The sequence below is a fragment of the Paramisgurnus dabryanus genome, chromosome 17, assembly GCF_030506205.2.
Source record: "Paramisgurnus dabryanus chromosome 17, PD_genome_1.1, whole genome shotgun sequence".
Classification (NCBI taxonomy): domain Eukaryota; kingdom Metazoa; phylum Chordata; class Actinopteri; order Cypriniformes; family Cobitidae; genus Paramisgurnus; species Paramisgurnus dabryanus.
Genome location: NC_133353.1, coordinates 9,021,870 through 9,037,946, shown reverse-complemented (window position 1 = coordinate 9,037,946; position 16,077 = coordinate 9,021,870). Strand labels below are relative to the sequence as shown.

Genomic DNA, 16,077 nt, shown 5'->3' with positions numbered 1-16,077 from the left:
CGCAACAACAATAATGTATTCTATTCGTTTTATTTCGTTTTTCCTTTTTTTAATTAAAATATTAACTAACTTGCTTACCATGTCAACTATCTGATACTCCAATCCTTCGTTTAAAGATCTTTATAAATTATCTTGATCTATAACGAGATGAGTCCTGTCCACCGGATTTACAGCACCTGAATTCCCCAGCGTTTCTGCTTATCTTGCCTGTGACACACGCAGATTTTCAGATGCACACCCAGAGTTTTTTTCTGGCTACGGGTCACGCTTCTTGAGTGCGATGAACAAAATCGTATGGTATAGTACGATTTAATCTATTCGTATTAATTAGCACGAAATCCCTGCAACACAGGGCTGTGTTAAATGCGATGAACTAATCGTACGATTTCGTACGAGCCAGCTCGTATGATTTCATACGATTTAGCCACTTGGTTAAATCGTTTGAATTATTACGAATTCGCCGTGAGATAGGGTTGAAAATACGCACAAATTCTCGTGAGATCAGGCTGTGTCATATGGAGAGGAGCATCTGAATAATAAAGAAGCACGCTTGTCGTCCGTGTTAATGTATTATTTCTGCTGCTGTTATGTTTGAGTTCATCTGAAGTCTCACTCATTTTTAATGCAACAGCTGTGTTTGTCTTTTGAGCGTAACCTCTAACAGTGATTTAATCCTTTTGGTCTTAGCAATTTTGATGCAGAAGTTGCATCAGCGTCTGGAAAGCAGACAGCTGCCCACAGGCTACCAACTGATCTGAGATCAGACCCAGACTTTCTGGAGTAGAGAAACAACCCTGCTGGAGGTTTATTGCACTTTATTGATCTGTTTGGTAAAAACAAGCAAACTTTTTAAGCATTCTCTGTGCCAATTTCTTTGGTCTGCATCTAAATATACAGTACAGTTGGACAGTAAAATCACCCATAAGCTTTACAAAAAAATCAAGAAAAAATGAGAATGTTATCTATAAACATTTCTGAGGATTGAAGTGATTGGCCATACCAAGGGTCTTAGTTGCACACCATTTGTTATTACTAATCCCTTTCATCGCCAAAAGATATTAAAATGGATTTTGTTATTTGGAAACAGTAAAGATGCAAGATGAAATATAATAGTCTTTATATCTTGGCTACATGACAATATCATGCCTACTGATCAAAGGTTACGAGTGTGAATCTACTCAGCATTACAACTATACTTTCCTGAATTCAAAATTCACTTTTATCCATAGCACATTCAAACCGTATATATTTCATCAGTAGGTGTGTTCCCTGGGAGTCAAGCCCACAACCTTTGCACTGCTAACACAATGCTTTACCAATTTAAGCTTTACATCTTACTATCAAGCAGTGGTGAAGAAATGCATCTACTAAACCTTAACATACAGTTGCTTCACTATCTGCTTCTTGCATCTGTATTAAATAGTTCAAGTTTTAGATACAGTGTGGCTTTCATCAATGTTTTTCTATAGGCTATAGAGAGAATGAGATAACTGACATCATGTCCATGTTTCCTCTCTTCTTAATGTGACACCAGGATATGAAGAGATGTTCTACACTGATCTGAAGTTATGAACGTGTAACAGAGCATTACATCACTGTGTGCGTTAATGAAACAAACACACAGCTTTCTCCTCAAGCGTCAATGTCAGAAGATCACAAACATTGTATTTTTATACGCTTTTGTGAATAATAGATACAATGTAACCACAGTCAAGGCAGATGTTCAAGAGATAATCCACCTATAAACCCAAGTTGATCCAAACCTGAATCCACTCACATAAGCTATTTTTAGTGTTTTTTTTTTTTTTGTCGTGATTTAGTTACACGAGTTCAGCGAAATAAAAATAAAGATCTGAGCAGGTTTTTCAGGTCAGGACCGTAAAACTTTACCTGATGGTTTGTGCTTTTGTTAGAGATCAATGTCCATAAATCATGTGGGAAAGCTTCAGTGAGCAGAACATGACCCAGCACATCATCTGCACACCAAAGCACTTAAAAACACACATTAACCTCTGCTGGATTTAACACTTTACTACTGAAAATGTTGTGTTGTTTCAAACCAAGGCTGGGTAAAATATGTATAAACGTAGCCTTTTTTCAAGTAATATTAAAGTAACTTGATCTGTTGGATTTGTTTTTATGTTGGATTAGACATTAAGGATTTAGTTTAAATAAAGCAAATGGATCTTTATCATAAACACATGTATTGGGTCTTACTGTAATCCGTTGAGTAGGTGCTCATTGAGGTTGATGGATGAGATGGGTGTGGTTCAGATAAGGGGCGGGGTCAGCATGCACTTCTCTCCTGGTCAAAAGGGGAGGAGCCTTTTGAGTTCAGCATCACCTAACGTTTATAAAGAGTGAGAAATGAGCAGATTTTATTTGTAAAATGCTGATAGACAAAGAAAACCAAGGTGGCAACAGTACATCATATCAATATAACATGTCAGGCTTGAAAGAGGTGTAGAAATAAATCAATAAGAGAGAAAATGTTGTTTTTGCTGCTTCAAATTACCACTACCTAGATTCTGTCACGTTTGCCGTTTCCTGGTGTCATTAAACCATGAGCATTAAAAAACTCTTTCCAGTTATTTTGACACAAAGGCAGATGGTGCATCTGTCCCAGAACAAAGCTGACTTTATTGGAAATTGCTTTTTAAAGAGATGACATATAGTGCTGTATGTACAGTATGATGTGTAAAAAGTCCTGAGAGGAGAAACAATACAGAAATCTGAGCAGATACAAATCAGTGGACCTGCCTGAAATCACATACAGTTTAAAAAAACACTTTATGGTTCATTATAGGGGTTACCTTCATATTTTACAGACCCGTAGTCTTGTACTCTGTACTGTGCACTTTTAGTTGTGAAAGATTTTTTCACACTTAGTTATTAAATGGCTATAATCTGACTATGGTTAAAAAACTTGTGACACTGAATTAAGGTGACTTCAGAAGGGGCTCTCATACAGTTCACTTTAAGTTTTAGAATCACTCACAAGTTTTTAGTAAACTTTGCCAATGCAAATACTGCAGATTTAGTTTATCTTAATACCAGTTTGATCTTACCATATAGACCATATAGAAACTAACATGTAGATTATAGGACTGCAAGCCGATAGTGTTTAAGATGTGCAATCACACATGTGAATTTTATTAATAAATGAAGTCATGACAAGAACATGTATGAGGATGTATGAGGAGATACAGTGTGTCACTTTAATAAATGTCACCACCTGTCTTACGAGTTTAAACTGAGGATCACTTCTGAGCCCAGACTAATAAGATGTGTTTAAAATAGATTTAAACAATTCTATTAGTATGTTCTTGTAATTACATTAAAAGATGAAAATTAAAAATCAATTTTTAATTGAGGTTATTGATATTTACTTGCAGAACATCTGGTCTGCATTTATAAATACAGTTGAGTTGAAAAATTTCATCTATGTCTCCTTCATAAAATGTATGTCTATCATGACAGCATCTCTCATAATGGATCGATATTTACCTGCCTGCTTACACTGATACAAAAAGTTTGATAAATCTGTAGAGTTTATTGACAGGATGATCCAGAAACTCAATAATGATCTCATGCACAGAGGTCTAAGAGCTCCGCATCTACAGAACACAGCTTGATTTTGTCTTTGTGAATGAAAGGTCTCTGAATAATTCACACCAAGACATTTTATCATCACACATACAGTAATACAGCTTAGAAAACCAAAATAACACTGTATAATATAATCCAAAACAGAAATAAAGATTTCGCCAGAGCCTCAACTTACCTTGCGTGTTTTATCAGCTGTATAGCCAAATAAATCTTAAAAACATATCCTGAAAATTTGACTTTTTCTATGTTTAAGTACTATAATTGGGTCCCCAGTGCTTCTATCAATCAGTAATTTAGTTTTGGTAAATGTGTCTCCCCTTGTGATGTCAGAAGGGGATCTTATTATAATAATACCGCCCTTAATCTGCACTATCCAACCATGGCACTGCCATTTAGTGCAGAGAGAGAAAATAATTAACAGCACAACTGAGTTTCAATTTCAACAAATAATCATTATGGCGATCAGTGTTTGCATTTCATCAGCTCATTCGCATTTTTGCCCACACCTACTAAGGGGCAATTTTATCATTTTATAATAAATTACATGTGGGGTATTTTGAGCGAAATCTTTAAACGTCGTCTTGTGAAACAAAAAAATGTATTTTACATCTTCAAAAAAAAGTCTTGTTAATGTCCCCATTAATATTAGAGAAATGACCGTGGTTTCAGCTGAGGGTAAACAAATACGTAATTTAATCAGAATAATGTTGTATGTGTTTAGGTTTGGATATAAGAATTAGCTCTGTTGATGAAATGGTAAATTAGTTTTTTCATACACGCTTCTCTAATAAACAAATGTGCTATCCGTATGTGTATATCGTGTTCATTTCATGTTTCTAATAAGCACATATATACTATAGCTACATGCTACTATAATATCTTTTTATATTGAAATACAGTAAGGTCATTAAATGTCACTTTGAATGTACAACAATGATTCAATGTTCAGAACTTCTTCATTCTTTAGACTTTTGGTAATGGACTCTTATTTGTCTTTGTCTGCAGTGCCACCTACTGACAAACTACTACTAAAGTAGAATTAGATCCTTTCAACATGAAAAGATTAGTTTCTATTTCCATGAACTATTGTGCAATAAAGGGTCAAAGCAGGTATACCTTATTGTGTCATTTTACATTAAAACAACACCCAAAACATGTCTGTCTGTCTCTCTCTCTCTCTCTCTCTCTCTCTGTATTACTGCAGGTGCTGAAATTTGCATCAACTGACATCCAAAGTGTTTTTAATTCAGTTCATCATTATCTCACATACAGAAGAGACAATGTTCACCAGCATTAATTGTTGTCTTTGTTAAATAGTTTTGAGAATTGCTCAGTTTTTAAATGCATTTATCTGTTGAATTACACAAGACCGTATGACTGATGTAGGTATGAAGCTGTTGAAATGTTTTGTATGTTCTGTATAATCCAGCTGGACCAAACAGTATGAAAAACAAATATTGCTCTTCTTTAGGTAAATTCATTACCTTGAATTCCTCTTAACTTCCTTTAAGCTATAAAACTGCACTGCAAAAAATGATTGTCTTACTTTGTATTTTTGTCTTGTTTTCAAATAGAAATATCTGAAAATCCTTAAATTGAGATAAGATAATACGATAATAAGTCTTGTTTCTTTAAATAAATGATGAAAATCAAGAGTTTTTTTTTTTACTTTGCCAGTGCAATAAGAAAAATAAACTTAATTCCAGTTTCAACTTAAAGCAACAAACTTAATTTAAGTTCATGTTTCTTACTGCACTGGCAGATATATTGTTTTAAGAAAAAAAAAACTCTTGATTTTCATCATTTATTTAAAAAAATCCAAACTTATTATCTTAAACAACTTGCTTATCAAGTAAATGTATCTCAATTTAAGAATTTTTAGATATTTATATTAGAATGACAAAAATACTAAGACATACATTTTTTTTGCATTGTGCATCTTACTATAAAAAATATGCAGCCTTTTTGTCAAAATAACAAATAAAGTTACATTACCTAAAAAATTAAGTAAAAAATTTTAACTTGATTTTATATTAAATCAAACTTAAAATAGTAGGTTGAACAGACTTGCAAAAAACCAAGTTGTTTTAACTTCATGCTGCTAAAATAAATGTAATTAATGTTAAATAAATGTCCAAACTGAAAACTACTTGCACTGACATATCTTAAAATACATCAGTGCAATTTGTTTTGCCTCAAAATGCACACAAGTAATGTTTTTAGTTAGGCATGTTTGTTCAAACTAGTTATATTTCCTAATTAAACTAAGGCCTAGTCCTGGTTTAAGCTAATCCCTGATCCCTGAATTCTCTTAGTTAATTTTATGAGGAAACGACATGTGATGTGATGTGATGTAAAAAGTGTGTTCTTGATCGTTCATTGACCTACATTGTGCTCTGTGCAAATATTGATCAAACAACCAACCAACCAACAAAATACCTGAAAGAGATGGGTGGAGTCTGACTTTACAAAGTCTCTCCTGTCACGCCCTCGTCTCTGCTTTATGTCTTTAGCTTTACTGCAGGAAAGGACACAACAATCTACCTACATACACCACAGGAGATCAGGTACTGTACGTCTTAGATATCTTCTGTTTTTTTTTTTACAAACGCAGTGCACAGACAGTAGGGTTTGATTTCTGTTCATCTCAAATTGAATCTAAACCAGAAAAACAAGTTAATGCATGTAGTTAACAGTATTGTATTTCAGTCTTTATTGTGAACTGTTATTTCACTGACTGTACTTGTACAGTAGCACAACACATGTGCACAAAAATATTAATATAAATCTATATTAAAAAATAAAAAGATACACAAACTGTACCTTTTAAAAGAAGATAAACTTCATTTCTTGGACTCAACAGATTTGGCGTCAGAATGCCTCCACCTGGTGTGTGCTTAGACATTTTGTCTGAGAGGAATCTAAAGGATGGACGGGGAACTTCCTCAAATCCAGACAATTTCCATGGTCAAGATTTCAATGAGCTGAAGCGATACTGTTTGAAAGAGAGACTGCGGTTTGTAGACAGCACGTTCCCTCCAGATATACAATCCATTGGTGTGGGACTCCTGGAACCTGAGGTTGAGAGAAGAGTCATGTGGAAGAGACCGGCGGTACGTCAAACTCATTTACAGTACAACATACTGTACAATATATAATAATCATTGCTGTCTAATATGCAGTCAGCTTAATATAAATACAAATGAAATTGACAATAGTACTTGTTGCCTTTAGTAAACATTGTAACCTTATCTATGGAGAGAAATGTCACTAAACTTATATTTCTTTTTAATTAGAAATCATGTCTGACCTTTCAGGATTTTGATAGTGAATTATACTCTATACTATTATATGTAGATCTGCTGTTTAAATTTATAGCATTTTTTGTGATTTGCTTTCTTCAGGAACTGGTGTCCAACCCTGTTTACATAGTTGAGGAAACTTCAAGGTTTGACTTTCGTCAGGGTGATGTAGGTGGGTCTCCTGCACTGACTGTGTGTCATTTACACAAGATAACATTGCACATGCAGTAAACACTCATTTAACCCCCTAAGACCTGGATTATCACATATGTGGACATGACATTTTTTTGATGTTTGCACCATAATACTTAATTCAGTGTAACTTGAATCTGTTGTACACATACATGGACAAATACACACTGCTTCATGTTCTTAGAAAACAATTTGGTTTTTATATTTATTGGTTCTTCCTAACCCCAAAATAGCTGGTAGAAATCTGAAAAAAGACAAACCAAAACCCGGGTCTTAGGAGGTTAAGTCGTGATCTATACAATATTGAACTGCTAAATTAAAATGAAAATATAACAAGCATGAACAAAGATTTGGTTGTTTTCACCTCTGGTAAATAAGAACAGACGTTAAGTTAAAAAAACGAGGGAAAAAACTGCATATCAGAATTATGCAAACCATGATCAAGTTATAACACATTCAATATTTGCATCATGCATGTACTGTATAAGAAACATAATCTAACTGTTTAAAACTTGTTGATTTACCTTAAACTAATTACATTAAACGTTTCCTGTAAAAAAATCTTTGCTCCTTTAAATGTTTTTGTTGAATCAACTCAAGTCATGTCAATTTAATGTTATTGATCTTGACAAGAGATGAGTTGCTACAACTTCATTACTACAACTTATTCTGCAAGTAAACTTCATTTTATAAGTTATAACAACTCATCTGTAGTTATAACAACTCATCTCTAATCAACATAAATAATAGTTAGCTGAAATGACTTGTAAATCTGAGTTGATTCAACAAAAAACATTTAAGGCAGCAAATATTTTTTTTACATTTTAAGCACTTCTTGTGTTATTGCCTCCCTATGACACATCGCTTCACTGTTTCCTAATCCTTGTAAGCCGCTTTGGATAAAAGTGTCGAAAATGTAAATGTAAAATGTAAATGTTATCTATGGGCTGTTTAACCCGTGTATGTTTGACAGGTAACTGCTGGTTTCTAGCGTCTGTTGGAGCTCTTACATTTCAAAGACAAATTATGAAGCAGATTATTCAGCCTGAGCAACGCTTCTCTGTGGATTATGCAGGATTATTTCACTTTAGGGTAAAACAGTTCACCACTTTAATTCACAACCAGTATGACGTCCATTGAAATCAAATGTTTTTTATTTCTGGATCAAGTGAGCGCCTCCTTTAAGAGTAAATTAGTAATTTTTATATTTAAAGTTCTGGAGATTTGGAATATGGGTGGATGTTGTTATTGATGACAAGCTGCCAACCATTGATGGACAGCTCATCTTTGTTCGCTCCAAAACACCGAACGAATTCTGGCCTGCTTTGTTAGAGAAAGCCTATGCTAAGTATGTTTCATTCTCAAAAACAGTCTGGTTGTAAGACGGCGGTAAAAGGTATACTGAAGATTTTATTCATGTTTTCAGAGTCTGTGGATCCTACAAAGATATGAACGCTGGAAAGATCTCAGAGGCGTTGAAGGACTTTACTGGTGGACCACACGTGACCTTTAAACTAAACGAAGCAACAGAAAAACTCTGGGATGTCATGAGACGAGTCGGAAATTCAGAATCCTTAATGGGATGCAGCACTGCTGGAGAGGTGAAAACTAAATCTTAAATAATACATATAAATTAAAGGTTTTAAATACATATACAAATGTAGGCTAATAGACAACTGGTTGGTTTTAAAATATTGAATTACAGCATCGAAAACATACAGAAAGCATGGATAATGACATCATGTTATTTTATATGCATTATTATTGATGCATTTTATTATTTGCATTAGCACCGTAATGCATGTGTGTGTGTTTACATTCATCTAATATCCTTGATTTACTCTCTTCTTTTAAGGGAGCGCTAGTAAACACAGTGTTGCCTAACGGCCTTGTGAAGATGCACGCTTACACGGTCACAGGAGTTGCAGAGGTGAAATAAAGCTTTTTTATAAGTTTTATTACTGGCAATTACAATATGCAAAAAGTCATTAGTTCATACGACTGACATTTACAAAAACATGAGTAATAATTGAAGAGCTCAGATGCAAACCATCTAAGTGCATACCACATGTTTTCTTGTAAATGAGCATTTTATGTTTTTTTTATTCTGCCAACAAACCGGTATTTCTGAATGGGGTGAGGCTGGGATTTAGTGGATATAAAGTAAAGGAATTTGATGCACATATAATATGTGCCAAGAGTAAATGGGTTTCCATTGAAAGATACAGCAAATCTTTTCAAAATTTGCCAAAGACGAAAAACAAACAAATGCGAATTAGGTGCGTTTCCATCCAAGTTGTTCAAGGGAATGACGGTGGTATTGGTAACCTAATAACCGACAGTAAATAAAACAAGGCATATTTAGAAAATGGAGACAGGATTGCATTTAGTTACGATTGGGCAAGTTATAAATTTACTAGCAGTGCAGCTTGTTATTAACAAACTGAATATTGTGCACAGAAGAAGGAATGCTAAATTTTTGATGCAGGCACTAACAGCAAGGGCATTATGAAGACGTCAAGCCCCATATGTAGTAAAGACAACTTTAGCGGAAATAGCTAGATAATTAGTCACGTGGGTTTAATGATCGAATTTTTTCGGCAAATGCATTTCCATCTCCATTTATTGGCATTTATATATATATATATATTTTGCATAAGTTAAAAACCACTTCAAATGAGCATAACAACTTTTTTTGAGAATCAGGGATTTTTATTCGCAAATTTGGCATTTCCATCAGTTGTTTCTTATGCAATACTTAAAAATGTGCCTAAAATCAGGGTGAAGGAAACATTTTTAACGGAGGTGGTGTTACGCATTTAAGCTTCCGGTTGATGTTCACAAATGAAAGCATCATTAATGTTTATACTAATAAATAATAATTAAAACAAAACCTTGAGTAATAAACTGTGGTTAATATATCTAACAGACTGAATGATCCTCTCACTACAGGCCTTTTTAAAGAAAGACGTTATAAAACAATTAGAGCAGATGATTGACAAGTTACTATAAGGGCCCAATTTTAACGATTTGAAACGCAAGTGCGAAGTGCAAAGCGCAAGTGACTTTGTGGGCGGATCTTGGGCACTGTTGCTATTTTCCCGGCGTGAGAAATAACTCTTGCGCCAGGCACAAATCAATAAGGGGTTGGTCTGAAGTAGGTTCATTATTCATAGGTGTGGTTTGGGCGTAACGTCAAATAAACCAATCAGAACGCTATCCAACATTCCCTTAAAAACGCAAGGGCGCAAGTACCATGGCGGGTTGCTATTATTATGACGGATTTACCAGGTGCACGCCAGGAGCGGTTCACAGCCGAGGAGACCGACATTCTTGTAAGAGCAGTCAAAGACAGAGAAGTTGTTTTGTATGGGGATAGGAGAAACCCGCCCAAATCAGCGTCGGTTAAACAGGCGTGAGAGGAAATAGCCACAATTGTCTCATCAGCTGGCATCCCCATCCTTGCGCCAAGCGCTACAATGATGTCAGGAGACGGAGGAATCCCAAGCTTACCAGCATAAATTGGGCACGCCGTGTAACGGGAGCCGCCCAGGGAGCGCAAGTTCATTCCCTAGTTTGCCGACGTGCATCTGTGGAGGGAAAAACCCGCTGTGCGCCGGTGCAAAATACGAATGATACATGCGTCACTGACAAAGTCAATTGCGCTGGGTGCAAGATAGGGCCCTATGTGTTTCAGTTATAGAGTCATCATCAGAAATATAAGTGACAGAATCTGTCAGAGCGTCTTTATTGTCATGTCAGCTGTACAACAGTGTCCCTCTTGGTGCTACAAAACTAAACTTTACTTCATTTAAATGATATTAGGCTAAAACAAAAGAGCTCAAATAAGTCGATAATAATTAAGTTAAAAAAAAGCATATAGAAAACTTATATGACCCTGATGGCTTGAGGAGAAAGATTCTGATAGTGAGAGCTTGAATGATTCTGTAACTTCTGCGTGTTGGTGCACGAGGTGTCTGGGGTCAACCACAGTACTGACAGCTTTGTGGATATTGTGTGTGGTTTAAATGTCAGTGATGGAGAGAAAAGAGACCCTGATGATCTTCACTATCCGCTGCAGGGTCTGTCTGCTGATGATGATTCGATCTTTGTTTCTTCTAAGGTTTTATGTAGAGGTCAACCAGTGAAGCTGGTGAGAATCTTTAACCCCTGGGGTCATGGAGAATGGAATGGAGATTGGAGTGACAGGTTGAAGTCTTTCTTAATCTATTGAGTACTATAATATATGATAAGCATCTATATTTATTTTGAGATTTACATTACACTATATCTTGTAAATTTACTGTAATGTGGTTTCATTAGATCACCTTTGTGGAGTCTGGTACGTCCTGAGGAACAGAATTACAACACCGTGCGTAATAACGGAGAATTCTGGTCAGCAGAAAAACTCACTCGATCTACTAAATGTTGTCTAATTTTATTAGTTTTCTTTACCTCAGTTGCATATCAGAATTTCAACGCAAGTTATCTGTCTCTTCAGGATGTCCATGGAGGACTTCTGTAGGAACTTTTCAGAAATAGATATATGTTGTTTAGACATGAACGTTCTTGCTGGAACTCATTCGTCCTCCTGGAGAACTGAAGCTTACAGTGCTCAATGGGTGATGGAAACAACAGCTGGGGGTTGTCCGAATTACGCAGGTCATCTAACCTTTATTAACACATGAGATTATTCTTTAGAATTGTGATTCATGGCAGAATAACAACCCGCTGATCACTTTTGTTGCATTTACAGACAGTTTTCCAAAAAATCCTCAGTGCCGTGTGACCATTCAGGAGAATGCTGAAGATCCCAGAGACGCAAACAGTCCGAATGTCCTCGTGTCACTTCTGCAGAAACCTCTTAAAGCACACAGACACTTGGCAACGAATTTCCATATTGGCTTTAACATTTATGAGGTTTGTAAAGCAATTATTTCTTTGAAGTTTGTAAAAGACTTGATGTTATTTAGTTGCTGAACATCTGTTGTCTTTTACTCTTCCAGGTGCCGGCTCATGTATGTATCTCAGCGTTTTCATTACATTGAATTGCTGGGCTTGTTTCAACCTGCAGGGAATGATTGATGTCGTTTTCATTATTCAACAGTTAAAAGACCTGAGGGAAAAAATTCCTGCTCCGTTTTTCAAGACAAATCCTCCTGTTGGATCCACCAAAAATTTTCCTAATGCTAGGGAAGTCACAGAGTTTTTTAGACTAAATGCAGGCGACTATATCATTGTACCTTCAACATATTATCCTAATGAAGCGTCAGCCTTCATTCTGACGGTCTACTCAAAGACTGAAACTCATATGAAGTAAGCATCAACATTATTAGTAATGTAGTATATTTTTATGCTGTTTAATGCAGTGCATTGGAAATCAGTTCCGGTTATTACAGATTTTGTCTTTATTTATTTAGAGACATATCTGAAAATGGCTTGAAAGGAACAAAGGTAAATCACAACAGTTTTGCTTTATTATATGCATTTGATACAATATATGCAATATTTATTCAAACTCTTTTTATCACAGATTAATCCCAGAGATATTGATGGACCCTTCTTGCTATTTCAACAATATGCAGATAAGGTACATGTGACTATCCAACACTTCTGGATTATTTACATTACATTACAGATTATGTACATTATGCAATAATTTTGTGTACAAGCCAGGGTCAGAAATAAACAATGAAATGATTAATTGATTCTTTAAAAAAAAAAAAAATTATGATCTCAGTATAAATACTGAATATGCCCTTTATATGAATTCAGATCCTCATTTTTGCCCTGGTACATTCACTGCACATGTACCTAATATGCATGTGTATTGTTTTAATTCATACTTAAATATTCTGACTCTTATGTAATTCAACCAACGCCATAATTGTCTGTTTGTAAAAGTACCGGGAGGTCGATGCAGAGCAACTTCAAAAACTACTCAATGAGAATCTTCATGCAAGTAAGGTTTCAAATTCCTCAAAGGTTAAAGTCAAATACAATTTATTACAAAGCTCTTCTTCTTTTGTATTTGTAATCGGTGACTTTATGTGTTTTTCTTTCTTACATTCAACCATACAAAAGAATTCAGTTTGGATCTGTGTAAGAGCATGTTGGCGTTGATGGATGTATCCTTAGAAAGTCCTGAAGGTTCAGACTGAAAAGTGCTTCATGTGCTTTCGGTGATTTATTTGTTCTTTTGTAAATTCTTAGACAAATAAAAATCCATGAATCATATATTTACTTTAACACAACAATGAAGCTCAGTGTTACTGGAAGACTTAGTGAGTCTGAATTTCATCGTCTTTGGAAACGAGTTTTTTGGCTAAAGGTATCTTTTACGTTTACAATAAGTACAGCAATCATAACAGCTCGTATCATGAGGTCTGGCATTTAATGTGTTGATTTTCTCAGGATGTTTTTAATAAAATGGACGTCACAAACACTGGGACTTTGTTACTGAGGGAACTACAGAACGCTCTTCTTGTGGCAGGTAACTACATGTAATGAAATGATCAGCTGACTCATATATAATCTCATACATACTGTAAATCCTGTCTGTGCTCATTGAAGGGTTTGGATTGAGTGACAATATGCTCAATCTCATGGCTATACGGTACGGTCACTCCAATGGACAGATTACACTTGAGAACTTTATTTTCCTGGTTCTGCGCATGGAGAGCATGTCCAGTAAGTATTTTCTGATCCAACACATTTCCTGATCATTGTGTACAATACTACCCAGTGTGTTAAGTTACAGATTATTTCCTTGAGTCATAGGGAATGCATGTTTTAAGTTGAACTTTTTCAAGGCCTGGCTGCTTTACCTGTTTGTGTTTCATCTAATAACCAATAAAATGTTTAATCTCAAATCAATGACCAGATAACAACATCTACTCTAAACCTAACCTTTGTAGTGTGTTATATCACTGCCTGGTCTGTTTGATTTATGGTTATTGATATTTTTGATTAATATTTGACTTGTATGTAACTTATTATCAACAGAAACATACAAAACACTCGCTCCTGGAGGACTAGGCATGATACTGCAAGAAAATGAAGTAATAATTAAAAAATAATCTCTATTGTTGATAATATTTAAGAAATGATTTATTTATAACAGTTGTGTTTTTGTTTTTGTATAGTGGATGTATCTTACCATGTACTCGTGAGTACACAAACTGTATGAGGTTGGATCCAGGACAAACTGCTGAGGACAAACTCATTTCTGTTTCAGAAAAAAATCCAGAAATTTCACATCGCAGCTTCACTTTCATACTTGAAATATTTCTATAAAGTCTGATTTATTTGATGTGCATTTTAAGAATTGGTGCTGAGAGGTTAAAATGCACAAACAGATAAGTAATCTAGGTTAGTTGTTGCTTGAAGGATGACTCAAACCAAATTAACTTTTATTATCCTCACAATCAGTTTTGCACTATTAAATAAAGTTTCATTTTAGCATCTTTAGTGTTTTATTGATTGTTTTATTGATTTATTGTGGGCTGCAACAAAAGCACAACTGCTCAGTGGGTATATACAGCACAAACATTTGCTCCTCTGAATCTTTTAATATGATAATGTGAAAATATACAATATTTCCATGTAGAATATAAACATTGTGACAGTAATTGTGTCTTATTGGACTCCGCCCCTTAATATCTGAACCACACTCATTCATCACTCCCTCACTTTTTTTACTATGACAACACTGCGGCGCTTTTATTTATACAGCATATTCTTTCATACACTTTAATCTTTAATTGAATGTTTATGTCTGTTTGTTTAAATAAACAAAATTAAAATCCTGTACAAATCCTACTACGACGAACGGTTGGTAAGTTACTGACGTGGCTTAATTATTATTAATGAGCTGTTCTTTTTACATAGTAGCATTTGCCTATTTACACCTATCACAAAGCCATATGGGCGGGGCTATAACCTCACTGAAGATAAGTAAACTGATTGTGGCCCAGATACATAGAAAAAAATCTAACAGACAACAGACAAAAAGACTCTCGCTTAAGGTAGTGGTTGGTTTATTATTATCGACTTACATCTGGGAGGTGCGGAGTTAAAATACTTTGTGTCTCTTACTGCAGTCAATTTGAGTGGGCCAGTGCCACCCTAGCCCTTATGTAGCCTCACCACACAATTTCTCCCAACATGTAAAATCTGTTAATATGGTGTGATACACCCATGTGTAATCACAATGGTAATGTCTGTTGTTTGATATCGATTTATTCTTTATTTGTTATAATGAAATGATGACCTTGTGCTTTTGATGGTCTGTGGGACTTTGAAACAAAACACTTCAGCCAGTAGCGGTTGCAAGTTACCATGGTGATGTGTTGTGTTTACTCCAGAGATGCTAAACAGAGAAAAGACATTAAATCTGCTTCACCTTCTTTTGTTTCTTCAGAGAACTCAGGTATGTAATGTTACTGTAAAAAGTGAACACTGGTAAACATACAAGTATGACCATAAATTTAATGCTCATTAACATGTTATTGATAAGGAATGAGATAAAGAATATTGGGTTTGCTGTCCAAGGGGAGGGGCTCTGAGCTCAAACCCAGGGTCAGGGCTCAACATAAAGGACTGCCCGGTGGCCCGGGGCAAACGTGAAAGACATTCAGGCCATTAAAAAGTATTGTCGCTAAAATATCGTTTCATCAATGTATATTATTTAACATCTTGGAAGCAGAAATTTACCTGGGTAAAACACGACGAAAGAAACAATGCAATATTTTGCACAGTTTGCTCAGTTTACAGGGAAAGCAGAAAAGTTGAGAGTCTTTTTTCGTTGGAACATGTCTGTTGTATATGTATACAATTATATTTGACTTTTGAATTATTATTTTTTAAAATGTGACACTGCCTTTTTTGGAAGAGGGCAGTAAAAATTTTGGCAGGGCAAGTGAAAACCTGGACCACTGGGCCAGTATAACAAAATATTTGCGTTAAGCCCTGA

At 35.2% G+C, this 16,077-nt stretch overlaps 1 protein-coding gene across 1 annotated transcript; it reads left to right on the top strand.

Annotated features, from left to right (window-relative positions):
• The first annotated feature begins 6,095 nt into the window (after positions 1 to 6,095).
• On the top strand, positions 6,096 to 14,567 carry LOC135736468 (calpain-14). The gene is made up of 22 exons (XM_065255088.1): positions 6,096 to 6,176; positions 6,473 to 6,722; positions 7,014 to 7,083; positions 8,077 to 8,195; positions 8,318 to 8,451; positions 8,530 to 8,704; positions 8,959 to 9,033; positions 11,227 to 11,312; positions 11,427 to 11,498; positions 11,605 to 11,765; positions 11,860 to 12,023; positions 12,110 to 12,121; positions 12,211 to 12,419; positions 12,524 to 12,557; positions 12,637 to 12,693; positions 13,008 to 13,065; positions 13,188 to 13,231; positions 13,366 to 13,434; positions 13,518 to 13,596; positions 13,677 to 13,793; positions 14,109 to 14,164; positions 14,249 to 14,567. Exons 2-22 carry the CDS (start codon positions 6,486 to 6,488, stop codon positions 14,273 to 14,275), a joined length of 2,055 nt encoding a protein of 684 aa, XP_065111160.1. The 5' UTR covers positions 6,096 to 6,176; positions 6,473 to 6,485; the 3' UTR covers positions 14,276 to 14,567.
• Positions 14,568 to 16,077: the final 1,510 nt, after the last annotated feature.